Source organism: Chironomus tepperi, unplaced genomic scaffold, assembly GCF_022539635.2.
Source record: "Chironomus tepperi strain 1889 unplaced genomic scaffold, CSIRO-AGI_Ctep_v1 contig_8, whole genome shotgun sequence".
Lineage (NCBI taxonomy): Eukaryota > Metazoa > Arthropoda > Insecta > Diptera > Chironomidae > Chironomus > Chironomus tepperi.
In genome coordinates, this window is record NW_027226130.1 from 1274080 (window position 1) to 1289958 (window position 15879).

General features: G+C 31.9%; 2 protein-coding genes across 2 annotated transcripts in view; one reads left to right on the forward strand and one right to left on the reverse strand.

The window, feature by feature from the left end:
- Positions 1-12789, reverse strand: part of ChT (choline transporter) — a 39428-nt gene extending 26639 nt beyond the window's left edge. Inside the window, exon 1 of the mRNA XM_070653108.1 lies at positions 11707-12789. The gene's annotated coding sequence lies outside the window, so the exon portion shown is untranslated. The remainder of the gene's footprint in view (positions 1-11706) is intronic.
- Positions 851-15773, forward strand: LOC139100297 (uncharacterized). The gene is made up of 4 exons (XM_070652925.1): positions 851-1010; positions 13508-14477; positions 14631-15260; positions 15326-15773. Exons 1-4 carry the CDS (start codon positions 851-853, stop codon positions 15771-15773), a joined length of 2208 nt encoding a protein of 735 aa, XP_070509026.1.
- Positions 15774-15879: the final 106 nt, after the last annotated feature.

Consider the following 15879-nt stretch of genomic DNA (forward strand, 5'->3'; position numbering starts at 1 on the left):
TTTATTTTTATTAATACTAAGTTTTATGATTTTTTAGGGTATAGAACGTCACTCATTCATTGTTATTCGAACTGAAAATTCATTAAGTTTATGATAATGATGTGTAAATTAATTGTATATTTGGGATTATATAGATAGTAGATTAATGTACACAATGAAGAAATTTTGGATTATAATTTTATCCTTTTTAACTCATTAATTATATTCATTTATTGTTTGTACATTATTGTCAACATTAATGTTTGTCATTAAAATGCTGATTCATTAAGTTGCTCATTTGGGTGTTTAGTAAGTTGATATGATTGAACATTTGATTGTCAAATATGCAAATTGTGATTATTCTTAACATTTCCAATCATTAAAGCTGAACAATCGGTCGATAATGAATGCATGGAACTGTATGGAACTGTATGAAAGCATGAAAAAATGCATAGACGATGAATAACTTCTATAAATAAATATATTCTCGCAATTAAATCCACATTTACAATGAATAGATGCAATTAAAGCATATGGACTTTCCCTCCATAAATCTTCATCATTTCAAACCTGCATAAATACTACAATTTTCCATCAAACACTCACTGAGCACGAATCAAATGCAAATATTGTTTACAAATAATTATTGTGTATTTTTTCTCCATTCAGGAACTCTTCAAACGGACGTGTGGGAACTGATGGAATGTGTACATTGGTTAATTAGTAATTTGCTTGCATGAAGCAACATTGAAAGGTTTTCTCATGCAATAAAGCTTCGTATAATGTTATTCATTATGCAATAACATGTATTGATGGTTTTCTTCTGAGAACAATTGCTATGAAGTCCCTGAAGGAAGTGCTCGTTTAAGTAATGACATCTAGAAATGCATTGGGTAAATTTATTGCATCAAAAGTACGTTCAGTAAAGCTTTTTGCATCAAAAGGACGTTCAGTAAAACTTTTCGCATCAAAAGGACGTTCAGTAAAGCTTTTTGCATCAAAAGGACGTTCAGTAACTTTTTGCATCAAAAGTACGTTCAGTAAAGCTTTTTGCATCAAAACGACGTTCACTAAAACTTTTCCCGTCAAAAGTGCGTTCAGTAATGCTTTTTGCATCAAAAGTACGTTCAGTAAAACTTTTCGCGTCAATTATGCGTTTAGTAAAGCTTTTTGTCACCAATTTTATTCCCTATTAAGCTCATTGAGCGCACGTTTCACATCAAAGTATGTAAATTAAATGAAATTGCGAGAAAAATTACATTTTTTTAATAGAAAAGTTTACATAATTTAATTTATTATGTTAAAAATGTCATGTATGAATTTAACATGTGAACAAATTACGATGAAAAAATATCATGCTGATCGATATTTCAATGAAAAAAAGTTCCTACAGGGGTGAAATCAGAGAAAATGGTTTTGAGGGAGCTCTAAATGTGCCAATGGTGCGTCTTTGCCAAGGATGTAAGTAAGTAGAACTCGAAAAATTTGATTTTTCGTATTGTACCCTTCAATGGCAAAGTTATGCTTCCAATTCTCAACCTGACTAATCAATAAATCTTCAATTTTCATGACTACATCCCTGACTTCTGTTGCCTTTTGATGATACAAAACGTTAATCGTAAAAAGTAAATAAATTCAATCAGAATTTAATTTACTGTATGTCATAAACACACACGTAAACATGCTGATTAATTATTGCCTGTATAAAAAAGCTTCACGAAATGAAGAAAAAAACTTTTTTTTTTTGCTGATAATTATTCACCTCGATTCAGTCACTCACATCAATTATAATTGTACATTTAGAATGAAAGCAATCATAATTTTTATCCATGAGAATGATGAGGCGATAATAACAACAATTAATGGATACGGAGGTGGTCAACATAATTAAGGTACCCCAACTTGAAATTAGAGATACCCTCGACGAGACAAATTTATCATTTTTGGACTTAATTGTGATGAAAATTTCATTTTATGAGAATTTATGGAAGTTGTGCTTTGACTTTTATGAAGACTTTGAGCAAAAGTCTCATGAATAATTAATTTTGATAGCATACAGAAATCGATAATGATTTCGCGTGGGTTTTTTGACTGAATTCTTGAATAGAAAATTTACAGTAATATTGGCAGATTGTGAATCATGTCATGAATTATTCACAGATTGTCATATATAATATTTAATGATTTTAATGTTGAAGATTTTGACAAGTTTATCCACGTGTCATTGCAATTTGAGGAGGATTTTGAGTTCGTTTACTTCAACTTGAGTTGATTTGATAGCTTAATGAACTGAATTTGTTAATGTTATTCTTTACTGTCATGGAACTAGCTATTGAAATGTTAATACATTCAATATTCAGATTGGTTTACAAATAGCTTCTTGTTCAACTTTCTGAACTGAATTACAAGAGTCAAAGTCCGGTTTCTTAGTAAATCCGAGATATCACACCCTACCCTATCTGAGTAGGTAAGACTATCCTAGGTTACTTCACTCCACACAATGCTTGGTATCCTTGGGCTGCAGGAGAAGCAGAGGATGCGAGGTAGAATAAAATAGCCCTGCCTATTGATATAGGATGAGCATTCCGAGTGGAATTGGCAGTATAAACCGGGAAGAGTAGAGCAGAATATCCCATGTATCGTAAGCTAGGATATCCCGAGTAAATTAACAAACCGTCCCAGATCCCTTTTAAAAATTGTAAAAATTGCGTTCAAAATCCAAGGAATAATCAGTCTCATCCTAATGACTAAATTTATTCAATAATCAATCGATCAAATTCCTAATTATTGTTGTGAACAACTTGTTTACATAACAGGAAGTTGTAGAAATTAACGTTCTTTATTTATTTGCTGCTGAATGTGATTAGCGTTTTGTATTTGTGAGCTGCTTTAAGTAACTAATCGTTGTCATATTATAAATATCTGAACTTGAAGTTGACTTCAATTTTGTATAGAAAAATTTTAGTCATTTGCTTCAACCGAAACTTTCGCTTCATTAAAATCGAAATCAATTTTTGACTCAAATGAACTTTTACGTCTCTAAGTCCAAAATTTTTGCTTCGTTTTGACTGCATTGATTCCTCATTGATACAGATTTTTAATAGAATAAGTTTTTATTTTCAGTCTTATTTCTAATTCCTTAAAGCAATCTAATTTGCTTCCTTCCTAGAACCATAGTAAACTTTACTCCATAAAAAGAAAACTTTTTTCAAATAATCTTGATTGCTTTACATTCTCCCTATCCATTTTAATCTTATTCCAATCTGTGTCATTTTCATTCCAATTGCAAATACCTTGAGGGTGCAAAAACTGAAGTTCATTATCCGAAAAAGAGAGAATATTTATTTTATATCTGTAAACAGAAAGTATTCTCGGTCATTGACAATGTTTTTTTTTCTACTTGAGTGCTATGGATAATCGATAATCATCTTTATTCGTTCCAATTCAATTCTAAATCAAATTCCATTATTTCAGACGTCACTGAAAGATATAATCCAATGTTGAAAAAAAAAGAGCAAATGATATACATTGATAAAAAATTACAAAATATATTTCATGGCTTTTCTTTTCCTTCGTTTCAACACAATACAAATTTATGACGTAAATTGTTCTTATTCAATGCTGTGTTTGTGCGTACTGTAGATTATCACGTTACGTAATCTTGAGCGTATTGAGTTTCGATAAATATGAAGATTATGATGATTTCTATCTGATTCTTTCTTTCTTTTACCTACATTAAATGGATTATGTCACCTAATCTTTCTGGGAAATAAGGAAATAGTCCATAGTAAGTTCCTGACTTTCAAACACAACAATATCAAGCTCATTGAAATTGTATTGTAAAATATTAACACAATACACTAGAATTAACATTTTCAACGGTTTTTTAAAATTTGAAATAATTAAATTAGTCACATTCCCCTTAAAAGTTCAAAACAAATCCTTAGTTTTGCACCCTTTTTCGTTGTAAAATCATCGTGGAAATCGTAAGTACAATGAAATTAATTAATTCTGCTATAATCAACCTAATATTTTGATTACAAAGTGTGCTTTATGCTTTAAACAACACGCAAAAGCAGTAAGATGTTAAATTTCATAACTTTACAGCTCGTGTAAGCTTTTCATCGAAATTTACCATTTTGAAAGGAATAAGCCTTCATAGGAATTTCTTATTTTGAATGAAAATAATTAAATTTAAAGCTAGACAACAGTAAAATTAATTAGTCTATAAATTCCCCACAGAATCATCCAAAACAAAGCATTAATTTAGCTCTAAACATTCACGTAAATTGTTTTATAATCTCAATTTAGAAAAGGGTATGAAAAATTTAATTATGCACTCTTGTCTTTATTGATTTATGTGCTTTACATTGCTTTATATATAATCATTTTGTACTAGAACAATGTCAGTGGTAAAATTCATTTATTATTAAACAATTGCAATCATTTAAACTCCTCAACCGTAAAAAAAGATATACTCATTAATGATTTATTTTGTCGGTTCAAGGGTTTTCATCCAATTACAAATTAAAAAAAGTATGGATAAATATATCCATGGGAATACATAGAAGAATAAATATGAGTAAAAAACATGAGACTGTACACATGCATCGATTACATAAGAGTAGATAGAATCCAATGTAAAGAAATTATATTGAAAAGAGTAAAAATGTAAAGGAATCAATGTGGGTTAAGGCAAAAAAAGTTGTGGAAATCTTCAGAAGGAATACATTTCTTTTGTGTTCGTTTAAGTGAAAAAATGGGAAATGTTGTATGCTTTTCAAACTTTACATAAAAGCTGTAAACCCCAAAAAGAATTGCAAACTTTATATTCTCAGTACACAGAATACGACACAAAGTTGAAGATTAATCTTTGTCAATACATAGAGGTTTCTGTGTGAAAAATACAAATTAAAACTGCAGGAAAGTTTAGCAAAAGAATTGGACTTTTTTGTGTATTTTTTGAAAAGTTGCTAGGAGATGTAGCTTTAAATAGAGAAAATTAAGTCATGGATTGATGAATGTGGGGATCTGGGGGTTCTATGATGTAAAACTTGAATGGTAAACCCAGCACCAGAGTCAGATAGAAAGCCTGTTGTTGCTATCTAAGCTTCTCATGTATGAAGCATGAAGCTACTCATGCACTACTCGTTCTCATAGTAGGAACTCGACTGACCTAGCTACTAGCTCTACTGAGCGCTCACTCTCTCTAAGTGCACTGTGTTAAGACATCAAGTCAATATTACACAAAAAATCAGCACTTTTCTTGCAATTCAGGCTCAAACCACTGAAATCAAACCCTTCGCTGCCTTTTTCTTTTCCATTAGCATCGATTTTTCATCCACAAAATTACAACAATTACAAAAAAATATATTTTTATCCTAGTCAAGGGCTGAGAATATATTTTGTACTAATTGATATTAATTAAATATAATCAAAACCAAAGCTTCTCGCATAACGCATAAGTTTTCATGGAAACAGGCTATAAAATGTTTACACATATACATATTCTACAAAAAAAGTCAAATGATATCTTAATATGCGTGCTTAACATTCCACGTAATATCTTCTTTCAGTTCCTTGCCTTCTCTGTTTCATCTTCTTTTGATTTTTGAGAATATAAAAAAGTATTAAGGTTGATAAGACAAACATTGTACGAGATAATTACTGAAGTTTCTTAATCAACTCTGTAGATCAGTGGTGGGCAACCTGAGTGCCTCGAGACACTAGTGCGCCAATTTTCGGAAATGCTGAGAACTGTAGAATCGTGTACGGTTTCGATCGAGGCGTTCCATCAAGACGAACCGCGAAAAATAAAATGTTACCCACCACTGCCCTAGATGAAGATAATTTTTAATGATCCTACGATAATGAAGACATTTTACTGCTATTTTTAGACTGTACATTTCCTGCATCACTTTTGAAGCAAGAATGAGATGAAATTGATATCATAATTTAGGAGAATTTCAAGCTGGGAAACAGAATTCATAATCAGAAGCTCAGCTGCAACTCATAAAGAATTCTTAATAGTCATAAAAAATTTGTTAAAGTGGTAGTAAAGCCATTGTATAATCTTGTGTACAATCTACGTGACTTGTAAGTTGTCAGTCATTATTATGAATTCAAATTTTAGGTTAGAATATTGTTTCTAATTCTGAATTTCAAGTGCTGAGAGTTGGATGACATAAATTCAATGCCAAATATAGTCCGAGTGAAGCAAATGAAGGTGGATAAGCCATAGAGCTATCAAGGGTCCATAAAAGCTCTTTTATTAACACCAAGTTGGCAAGTTGAAGCCAGCGATAGATCCAACTTCAGGTGACTCCTGTGGAAGGTCATGGATCACAACTGATCTGTATGACCAGTGAAGTAAGTAAATGGCTACTTGCCTCTGTTTGACGTCCATGTGGCTGTCCATATAGCTATCAAATATAGGTAGCTTCCATTTGGTGCTAATTCAAGATCCTTAAAGCTCCATGTCAGACTCATCTTCATTTCTGTCACTCTGGATATCAATAATCTACAATAAAACTTCCCTGTCTAGTATTTATAGCTCCTAAATCATTTAAAAAGCCAATTTTCCTTTCTTATGATCACAAACCGTGAAATCGTCGCTAATTATTCCTCCAAAAAAATTCCATAAAGTGTTAAACCACTGAAAAACACTTTGAAGAATCTTTCCCCTCAAATTTTCACATTCTCTGAATACTAATGATGTTAATTATTTACACAAAGAGTTCATAAAAAAGTTCACTAAACTTAACGAAAACAAAAGGTTGAAAAACTTTTCTAAAACTTGGATTTTCCGCTCTTTTAGGTCCTTTTTATTCAATTTACAGCTTATTACAAGTCTTATGGATGGGAAGTTTACACTCTGAGCAATCTCATCGATTTGTAATATTCAATTCATGAGGAAATATAGTAATAAAAAAGAATGAAAAGCTCTTGATGGATATGGGGGTCGTTCTTATGTTACGTCATGCATGGAAGTCTGCATTTGGATATTGAGGAGGTTGAGTTGTGGATTAAGGTTAGTATGGCCATCTTAATGACCTAAATCTCGAGAATCCGTCGAAGTCAAAGTATTGAGCATCATTAGAGCTGTAAGAACCTCAATTCCACAGCCATTGAATGTCCTCCATACCCTATCATTGGTGTTAAAGAGCCTTAACGACCACAAAACAGACGAAAACAGTAAGCTTCAATAATTTATTTGAAAAAATTTACACAAAAATGTAATTGACTAGAAATCAAGTACAAAAAAAGAATGAAAGAAAGCTCAAAGTAGTTTCTGTGGAAAAAATCGATTAGAGAATACGATGACGTCGTAGCTGAAAATTTTCTTTACATTCTGTTTTGTTTTCTCATTCTTCCTACTTTTTACTGTATTAGTTTATAGTACAAGAGACGCAATACCTTAAAGAATATGCCGCGAAGACTAAGTATATAAATATTAAGTGGGCTGAAATTATATGTTATTTATAAACAGCTTATATTGTTTACAATGTTTTTTGGATGCGACGAAACAAATATTCCGATAGTTTTCATGTAAAATGAATGGAAATTCGGTATGAAGCTTGGGCTTTTGAAGCATTGTTTTGATTATTTTTCGATTTTTTTGTTTTGGATGTTTTTTTGGGATCGAGATGCAAATAGTTGTATGTATCCATCAAAATAATTAAATTTTTATTCCAATTATTGAATATTATTTCCATTTTTGCGAAATTGGATAGAACTTAACCATATTCAGATATAATTTAATCCAGAACTAAGCAAGAAGTAAGCAGAAAGCACAAGTTGTCGAAATGGTTGAATCTGACCTGAGACGGCAATATACTTAGAACCAAGTGCCGAAAACAATTAAATTTGCCCAAACAATCAACATTTTTGTTTCCCGATCGGCAGTTTTTCTAAATATTCTAGGATTTCCTTTTAGATTTGCAAAGCTGCTTACAATTACATGCTGTGCAGCTAAAAAACAACGAAGTTTAACTTAACAAAAAATATGTTTATTGTTTGAAGATTGAAAACAGACTAAAATTTAATTTGAAAGGGGATTGCAACTACTATTCAGAGAAAATCAACTTATTGAAGCTTCAAATACAATTTAAATATTAAATGACCGTTCCATCAAAATTAAATAATTCAATAAGATTTCCATACAACTCAAAACTTTTGGCAAATTGCCAACCTGTTAATACAGTCACTTCCTTTTTACCCTTTAAACATTTTCAAGTAAGTTCACTAATTCTAAATTCCTTTACCATAATTTAATTCCCTTACATTTAAAATAGCGTGTCACCTTCAACAACATAAAATAGCAAAGCATTCCCTAGACACGATTATGACAGCTACATAAATGTTATGTCTAATGCATACTTTGTTGCTCTCAAAAAAACTCAAAATGACTGATGGCTGTCTTTTGAGACTTTCTATTCTAAAAATTATTATATTCGCCATAATTGTTCTAATTTTATTGAAGTTTCCAGGAAATTAAAAGAGCTACAGTTAGATTAGGTACAAAGCAATTTCAATGCTAAACAGCCACGAACACAGAATATAACTTTGAACGCAAACTGTCGTAGTCTGAAAGCTTGATTTATTTTTATTTTTATATTTTTGCATCAAGTTTAATTGTTTTCGGAATTGAAGTATGAAAAGCTACAATTTTCACATTTTTATTGCCATTTCCATTAGCTTTCAATTGTAAACAGCAATTTTTTTGCAATAAAAGAAATTGCAAATGTCAAGAAAAAAAAAGTTTGTTTATCTAAAATTCAATTTCATTCATCCATGTAAAATTATATTTGAGCGCTATTTATAGAATCGAATGTTTTGCATTGTAATGACTTGGAAATTATAGAGTCAAACCTGATTGTGAAGCTACTCGAAATTCGTCATTAGATGAACGTGATCAGAATAATTTAAAATTAGTTCAAGACATACGTGTATTTTTTGGATGATTTGAAAGAAGAAGAACTGATACGTGATGGAGCATGTTTTACTCTGATTGATTTAATGCATATTCTTAAGATTTATGTGCTTATTGGATTTTGAATTTTAATGAAAGTTCAAACTAGTTCAAACAATGTAGATTGCGTTGCTAACGTTACACTACAAACTAAAGCTTAATATTCGCAAACGGCACGCGCTGTGGTGGCTGGAGGTTTCAATCCCGGGTATTGATCGTGGAACTGAATCTCGGGATTGATCCCGAATCCGTAATGAATTTCGGGATTGATCTTGGTTCTGAATTTTAGGGTTAATTTCCGTAATGGATTCCGGGATTGATTCCGATACATTTTAATCCTGGGGTTGAAACACATAGCTGTGGCAGTGCCTGCCTACTACTTAACAACTCTACAATAAGAAACCAACTCAGACTCATGATATTACGCTCAAGTTCTTAGCTAATGTACTCATTATACACAGTAAATCCCACCAATACAGCTCTGACACAATTCAAGTCAACAACTCTACATTCACTTTGTTTGTCAAATTATAAATTGATGTAAATATGAACATTAGATTAACTGCAAAGTTGAAAACAAAAGAAAAAGAGTCTTTGAGCAATGTCATGCTCAGAATGATGGAACTTCTGGCTATTTTCATACAAAAATTTTGTGTTTTTGTGAACTCAAAATGAGTTTTTGTGACTGAAATGCTACTCGAAGCTAAATAAGGAAGAAGAGATTATGCAAAATTGAAGAGTTGAGTTTGAAAGTTGATTCTGTAGCTTTAAATTTCGATATAGAATGTGTTGTTAAGGATGTGGTTTGGATTACAAGGGGAATTGAAAGAAGAGTAGTGTGTTAGCAGTTAGATAGCGAATAAGCAGCAATGGCGTAGTGGTTAGAGTGTCGGACAATCGATCCTAACGACCCAGGTTCGATCCCAGAGAAAATCAGTCAGAAATGGATGCTTTTTCACTGTTTCTAGTCATATTAACTCGTTTTCTGCAAAAGCTACATACAAATTGTGGCTTAGTCATTGCAATCGTATATGAATCTGTTGATATGACAGCCAATTTGTCAAGACAGCAGAAAACTCATGAATCTTTCAATATCTTTCAAGTTTTCTATTATGACTCAACATTTCTCAATCTTTAAATTGCATAAAGTCACTTAAAAATGCACGTCATCTATGCATTTCCAACTGTCACTTAACTTCATTGCATTTTGTGCATTATGTCATCAAATATTCATCATTCAATACCATTCACATGTCTCAAAAGCTCAATTTCTCATTTGATTAATCGTTAAGCATTAAAGAAGCCATCAACATAAGGATTTAAAATTCATAACGCAAAATGTCAACAGATGTGAAGCCCCTCGACACACAACATTTTTTTGAACCTTTTTCCGAAAACGATTCAGACAGAAAAATGAGCTATATTTTAAAAAGGGTGTTTAAATTAAGCTTATCTGCTACATAATAAATTGTCTAAAAGTATTTATAGACTCTGTCTGGTAAATTAATGGACTATTAAGCAGAAAGGAGCTAGAAATATTATTAATTAGCATGGGAACTTAAGGAAAAACTGTTTTATAATCGAAAATATCAGTATTCTTGGGGGATCATTTAGTTGTTTTGTCTAGTTGAGAGGTTTGGTTGTTTTGTATCTAGATAAGAAGGTCTGAAGCAAGGATTGATAGACAATCGATAATTCAGCACGTAAGTATTGAGAACTCTTAGATGGACAAGGAAATCTTAGAAGGAAGATGTTGATAGAAGGGTATTTTACTTGGTATTTGAAATTGGCAGACGAAAATCCAGTTTAAGATGCCATATTAGGAAAAACCATGGATCACAATTGATCTGCTCTGCGAGCAAAGTAAGTAGCAAAATAAGAGTATTGAGATAATTTGATAAAATCTTATATTGAGGAACTTGAGTTTGAAGAAAGTATCAATCCCTATTCTGAGACTGATTTCTCTGCTTTTGGTAGGGCTTGGTACGGACTAACCACATAACTGGAACGGTAAAGTGGTACAGCTAGTGGTATGGTATAGTGGTACAGTGGTAGAAATAGGATGGGTATAGAGACGCAGTTAGTATGGTATATTGGCTCAGCTAATATTTATGGAATAGTGGTACACCTATGTATATCTGTACCAGAGAAAGCAGATCCAATAGCTACATGACCTTCAAGCTAAGAATTCTCGATAACGATATCGAAGTTTCGAAGATTCTCCTTGCAGCCTCGCTCTTGGTTTCGAAATTTTGTCGAAATTGAGACTTTGGGACAATCTACTTCGAACTCATTAGGGACAATGCAGAGTGTCTGTTTAGATTCTATTTATTCCCCACTGTCATTTATAAGCAATCCCAAATGACAATAAATATAATTTTCCAAGTTCATTGTCTCGAGATAATTTACAATTTAGGAATTTCCCATAACTTCCCATAAATAGAAATGAAAAAAATCAACATTCTCTCATGTTTATTCATAGCAATCAAATGTTTCCGACTATCGTAATATAAAAAAATTTAATTTTTTCCATCACATTTGAATGGGTGAATAAAATTATAGAATAAAAAGAACCTGTGAACTTTAATTCCTTTTTTTTATGTCGAACACATGAAAAAGCTTTATGAATGAATGAAAAAAAATCGCATATCGAGTTATGTAACAACAGAAAGTTAGACATTAATGAAAATTAATGTTGCGATTGTATTAGTGTGAGTGTAAAAATGTGTCTGTGTGTGTGAAAAGTCTCCACTTACCCAAAATTACGCTTTTTATTTTCAAATATGGTTGGATATGTGAATGTACTGGTAAGTACACACTCACAAAAATTTTCCTCTCCTGTTTTTTCTGTTATCCTCTCACATTTACATCCACAGATACACTCAAACTCACTGAAAATTGCTAATTCTTTCACTTTTTGACTTTTTCTATTTTTAATTATATTTATTTCCTTCTTATTTAAAGGATTTTTAATCACAGACAATTGTTTTTAACTCCTTTTTGTTTAAGTCGTCGGTCGCAAAGCAGACGAAAAAAAAAATTAAAATTCCTTGAGCTTTTTTTTTGGAAAATGAAACTTTTTTCACTTCTCAATCAGATAAAAATTGAGTAATTCATCAATTTAAGGAATAACTTTTTAAAGCTTTTTAGCACTTTTTTTAATTAGAAAATTATCGCACAATCCTTTTGTGATGACGATAAAAACGAGACGAGAATGGTGTATTGGTTTAATTAAAGAAGTGACTTTTGTGGATGAATAAATTAGAGGCAGAAGCAGCTATCGCCCCAACGTAGACTTGTCCTTTTGGATGGAGTATTTTTAGTTCTGATATACCGTAGCCCGCACATGTGCTCTCAATAATATAATGGTTAAATTTTCTACTTTACGGCTCCACTTTCACGAAATTATAAATGAAAAATTAAAATGAAAAAATTTTCTTCTCGTTTTTGTTGGAATTTTTAGTCGATTTTTTTTCTTTGGAACAGCACTTTTCACACTGAGGAATATTTTTTCTTCCTCCTTACTTTTTTTGGCAGAAACTTTTTTTTTTGCTCTTATTTCTTTTGCTAATCAATCAAATAACTCAAGTTGTGCCACTAGACAATCGTTTAGCAGCGAAAGCTTCTAGCTTTCTATAAAATGAGACACAAAATATATAATATGTATATATTATGTATGATGAAATAAGAGAATAAAATCAAATGAAACTTGACTTTACAATCCGAAAGTTGGGACGCGTCTGATAGGAATAAAGTTTTTCTTCTCTCCTTTCCGTGAATATACACAATTTTTCTTCTCTTTTGTATTGATTGTGTTGAACTTACACGAGTTTAGGCTTCTCTCATTGAAGTTTCATTTTCAGTTCTGTTTCAGAAGGACTTGCACGTTTTTCGTGGTTTGAAAGCTTCCTTTTCGGTTATGGAATGTTTTTATGACATTTTTGGAGCTATTTTGATAAGAATAAGCAATAAATTGAATTAATTCATTTTTTTCGATTAATGCAAATTTTGTGAAAATCTTGAAATTTTAAGCTAAATTTTGAAGAAAATTACATCTTATGAGCTTACCTGAATGTTCTGCTAACTAGAATTAGTTTGTTCTTGCTAAATCCTTGAGTTTTGAAGAAATTTACATTTTAAAAGCGCGAATTTTGCAATTTAATGAGAAAACTGCATCAAGTGATTCGATAATGTCACAGGGGCAGGCAACTACGACATTGAATAACACAAATTTTCTTCAACATTTGACTGTTACTTGTCTAATTTTAATAAGAAACAATGCATTACTGAAGTACTTACAGCTCTTTAACTTCCAAAATTAAGTTTAAAACCCAAATTTATGTCGAATTCAGCATTTTTAAAATTTCCAAAAATCTAAACAATCTTTGAAAAATTATACAAATTCATTTTGTATTCAAATCTTTATAAGTCAATCATCAGTCCACAAAATGTCAACAATAGCATACAAAATTAACGATGTTTGGAGAACCTGCAACAAAATTCGAACCTTATTAGCAAGAAATGTCATCGATATTAAAGAAAAATTTCAATCTTTAGCCGAAAATGACTTAATATCATCTTCAAAGTTTCTAACAGTTATAAACAGCTTAAGCAATGAGTTGGAACTAACAGATGATGAAGCTGTAAATCTTGTGGATTTCTTTTCAAATGACAAAAATCAAATAAATTACAAAAAGTTCCTTGAAGTTCTTCAGCCTAATTTGGACAGTGATCATGGAAATAAGCAGTTTGTGACTGGTTTGGAGTGGGAAGATCCAATGCACATCAATGTACTGTCTCAATTTGAGCACAGACAAGTCAATATGATTCTTACTAAAATCGCACATACCTGTCGACTTAAAGACTTAGTTTTAGAGCCATACTTCCTGGATTATGAGATGATGTCCAAAAATGATGGAACAATCACAATTACGCATTTCCGTCGTGTGCTGAACTTTCTTGGAATCACTTTAGGTGTCAAGGAATTCCGATTGCTTGTAAAGAAATTTATGAAGCATAACTATACAGTCAATTACGTTGGATTTATAGAAGCTATTAAGAACATCATCAAATGGTTTGATGAGAATGGTCACGTGGAATGTAGTAAGGATTCAGACTGCTATCCTGGAAAAATTATTGTATGTGACTATCAAAAGATTCCACGTCCAGAATTCGAATTGGTTGCTAATTTGAATGGAATCGACAAACCTTGCCATCCATGTCTAAGCCAAAAGAAACCTGATGTCAGTTTTGAGCATTTAATGCTTAGAATCCAGAAGCACATCCTCGACAACTGCATTAGAACTAAAGAATTCTTTGAGAAATTTGACAATTTAAGGCGTGGATTTATCACAAAAGGTCAATTTTTGAGATGTCTTGACGCTATTGGGGTGTCTGGCCTTCATCGACTGTATATTGCACCACATGATGTTCAGAAAATTGTGAAGAATTATGAGGATCCAATGGATGGTGATAGAGTTTTTTGGAAGAAGTTCTGTGATGATGTTGATGAAGTTTGCATGATTAAGTAAGTTGTGGAGCTTGTAATATTGCAGAAACCTTCTGGGATTATTCTTCCTTAAATTTCAATTTTCATTTGTAACGTACTTAAATTTGAATTTTCATCAGTTACTTGCCCCGCTCAGAATTGATTAATTTTCACTTCATAATTTACTTCCAGAAATCTCCACAAACAGCCCTACAGACTTGTTGAATGTCCACCAACAGAAGTAAAGAATCTCAATCGACCTGGAACTGCTGATTGGGAATGTGTGCCAAAAACAACTAAGCAATTAGCACAAGAAACAGTTTTTAAGCTCAGAAAAATTATCGAAAGTCGTCAAATCTTAATTGAGCCATTTTTCAGAGATTTTGACACTAAGAATTACAAGCATGTCACAAAATGTCAAATGAGACGTGTCTTTTCGATGAACTCGATTGTCTTATCGGATAAGGAAATTTTGGCATTAATGGCTAGATATGGAAATGATATGGGATTTAATTACATGAAATTCTTGAGGGATATCAATGAGGTCTATTTTAGTGAAGCTAAGCATGAGAAGTTATTGGAAATGTTGAAGAAAATTAATGAAGTTCCAGCACCGCCATGTACTCATCCTGAACGGACTATTATTGAAGTTTTGGCAAAGATTAAAGGAGAAATTTGCAGGAAGAAAATCAACTTGGAAATGTTCCTGAAGAATGGACAGAAATTTGGTAAAAATGAACTTCCAGTCAGTGATTTTCGAAGGAACTTCAGTGCTGCTGGAATTATTCTGGAAGATTGTGAACTGGATATTGTCTGTAACTCGTAAGTTCCTTATTCTTTGCTTTACATTCATTAACATGACTAACTTCTTGTTCTGTCCATTACAGCTGTCGAATTCCATCAAAACCTGACCATGTCAACCACAAGCTATTCATTGAAATCATGAATGAAGCCTTCACCCAAACAGGACTTGAAAAGCAGCCATTGAAACGTCCAATTCCATTAGTTCCAACAAACGAAGATTCATTGAACTTTTTGAATATTGAGGAACGATTTGTGATCTCAAATGCTCTCCAAAAACTGTCAAAATATCCAGACGATGTGTCCAATATGAGCTTATTTTTGGATGATTATGATGGAAAGTCTGGATATGTTACAATGAGTAACTTCCAACGTGGCTTAAAGATTTGTGGATTAACTGAACTTTTGACTGATCGAGAGCTGAATGTGCTATGTAAATGCTTTTCTGTGGAACGGGGAAATGGTCGATTTATTGACTTTAAAAATTTGCTATTTGTGACTTCTGAGATTAATAAAATGCAGTGTGATCTTTGAAATTTGAAAGAATAACGGTCAGGAAAAATTTGAAAATTAACGGTCTAAAATTATTTGAAAATTAACGGTCAAAATTATTTGAAAATTAATGCTCTGAAATTATTAG

What these genes read in the sequence shown, in the direction of transcription:
- LOC139100297 (XM_070652925.1), top strand. Translation starts at nt 851, where the DNA reads ATGACATCTAGAAATGCATTGGGTAAATTTATTGCATCAAAAGTACGT. An exon ending in AGTAACTTTTTGCATCAAAA is followed by an intron (nt 1,011 to 13,507) that starts GTACGTTCAGTA and finishes TTCAATCTTTAG; the next exon opens with CCGAAAATGACTTAATATCA. An exon ending in CTGGATATTGTCTGTAACTC is followed by an intron (nt 15,261 to 15,325) that starts GTAAGTTCCTTA and finishes TGTCCATTACAG; the next exon opens with CTGTCGAATTCCATCAAAAC.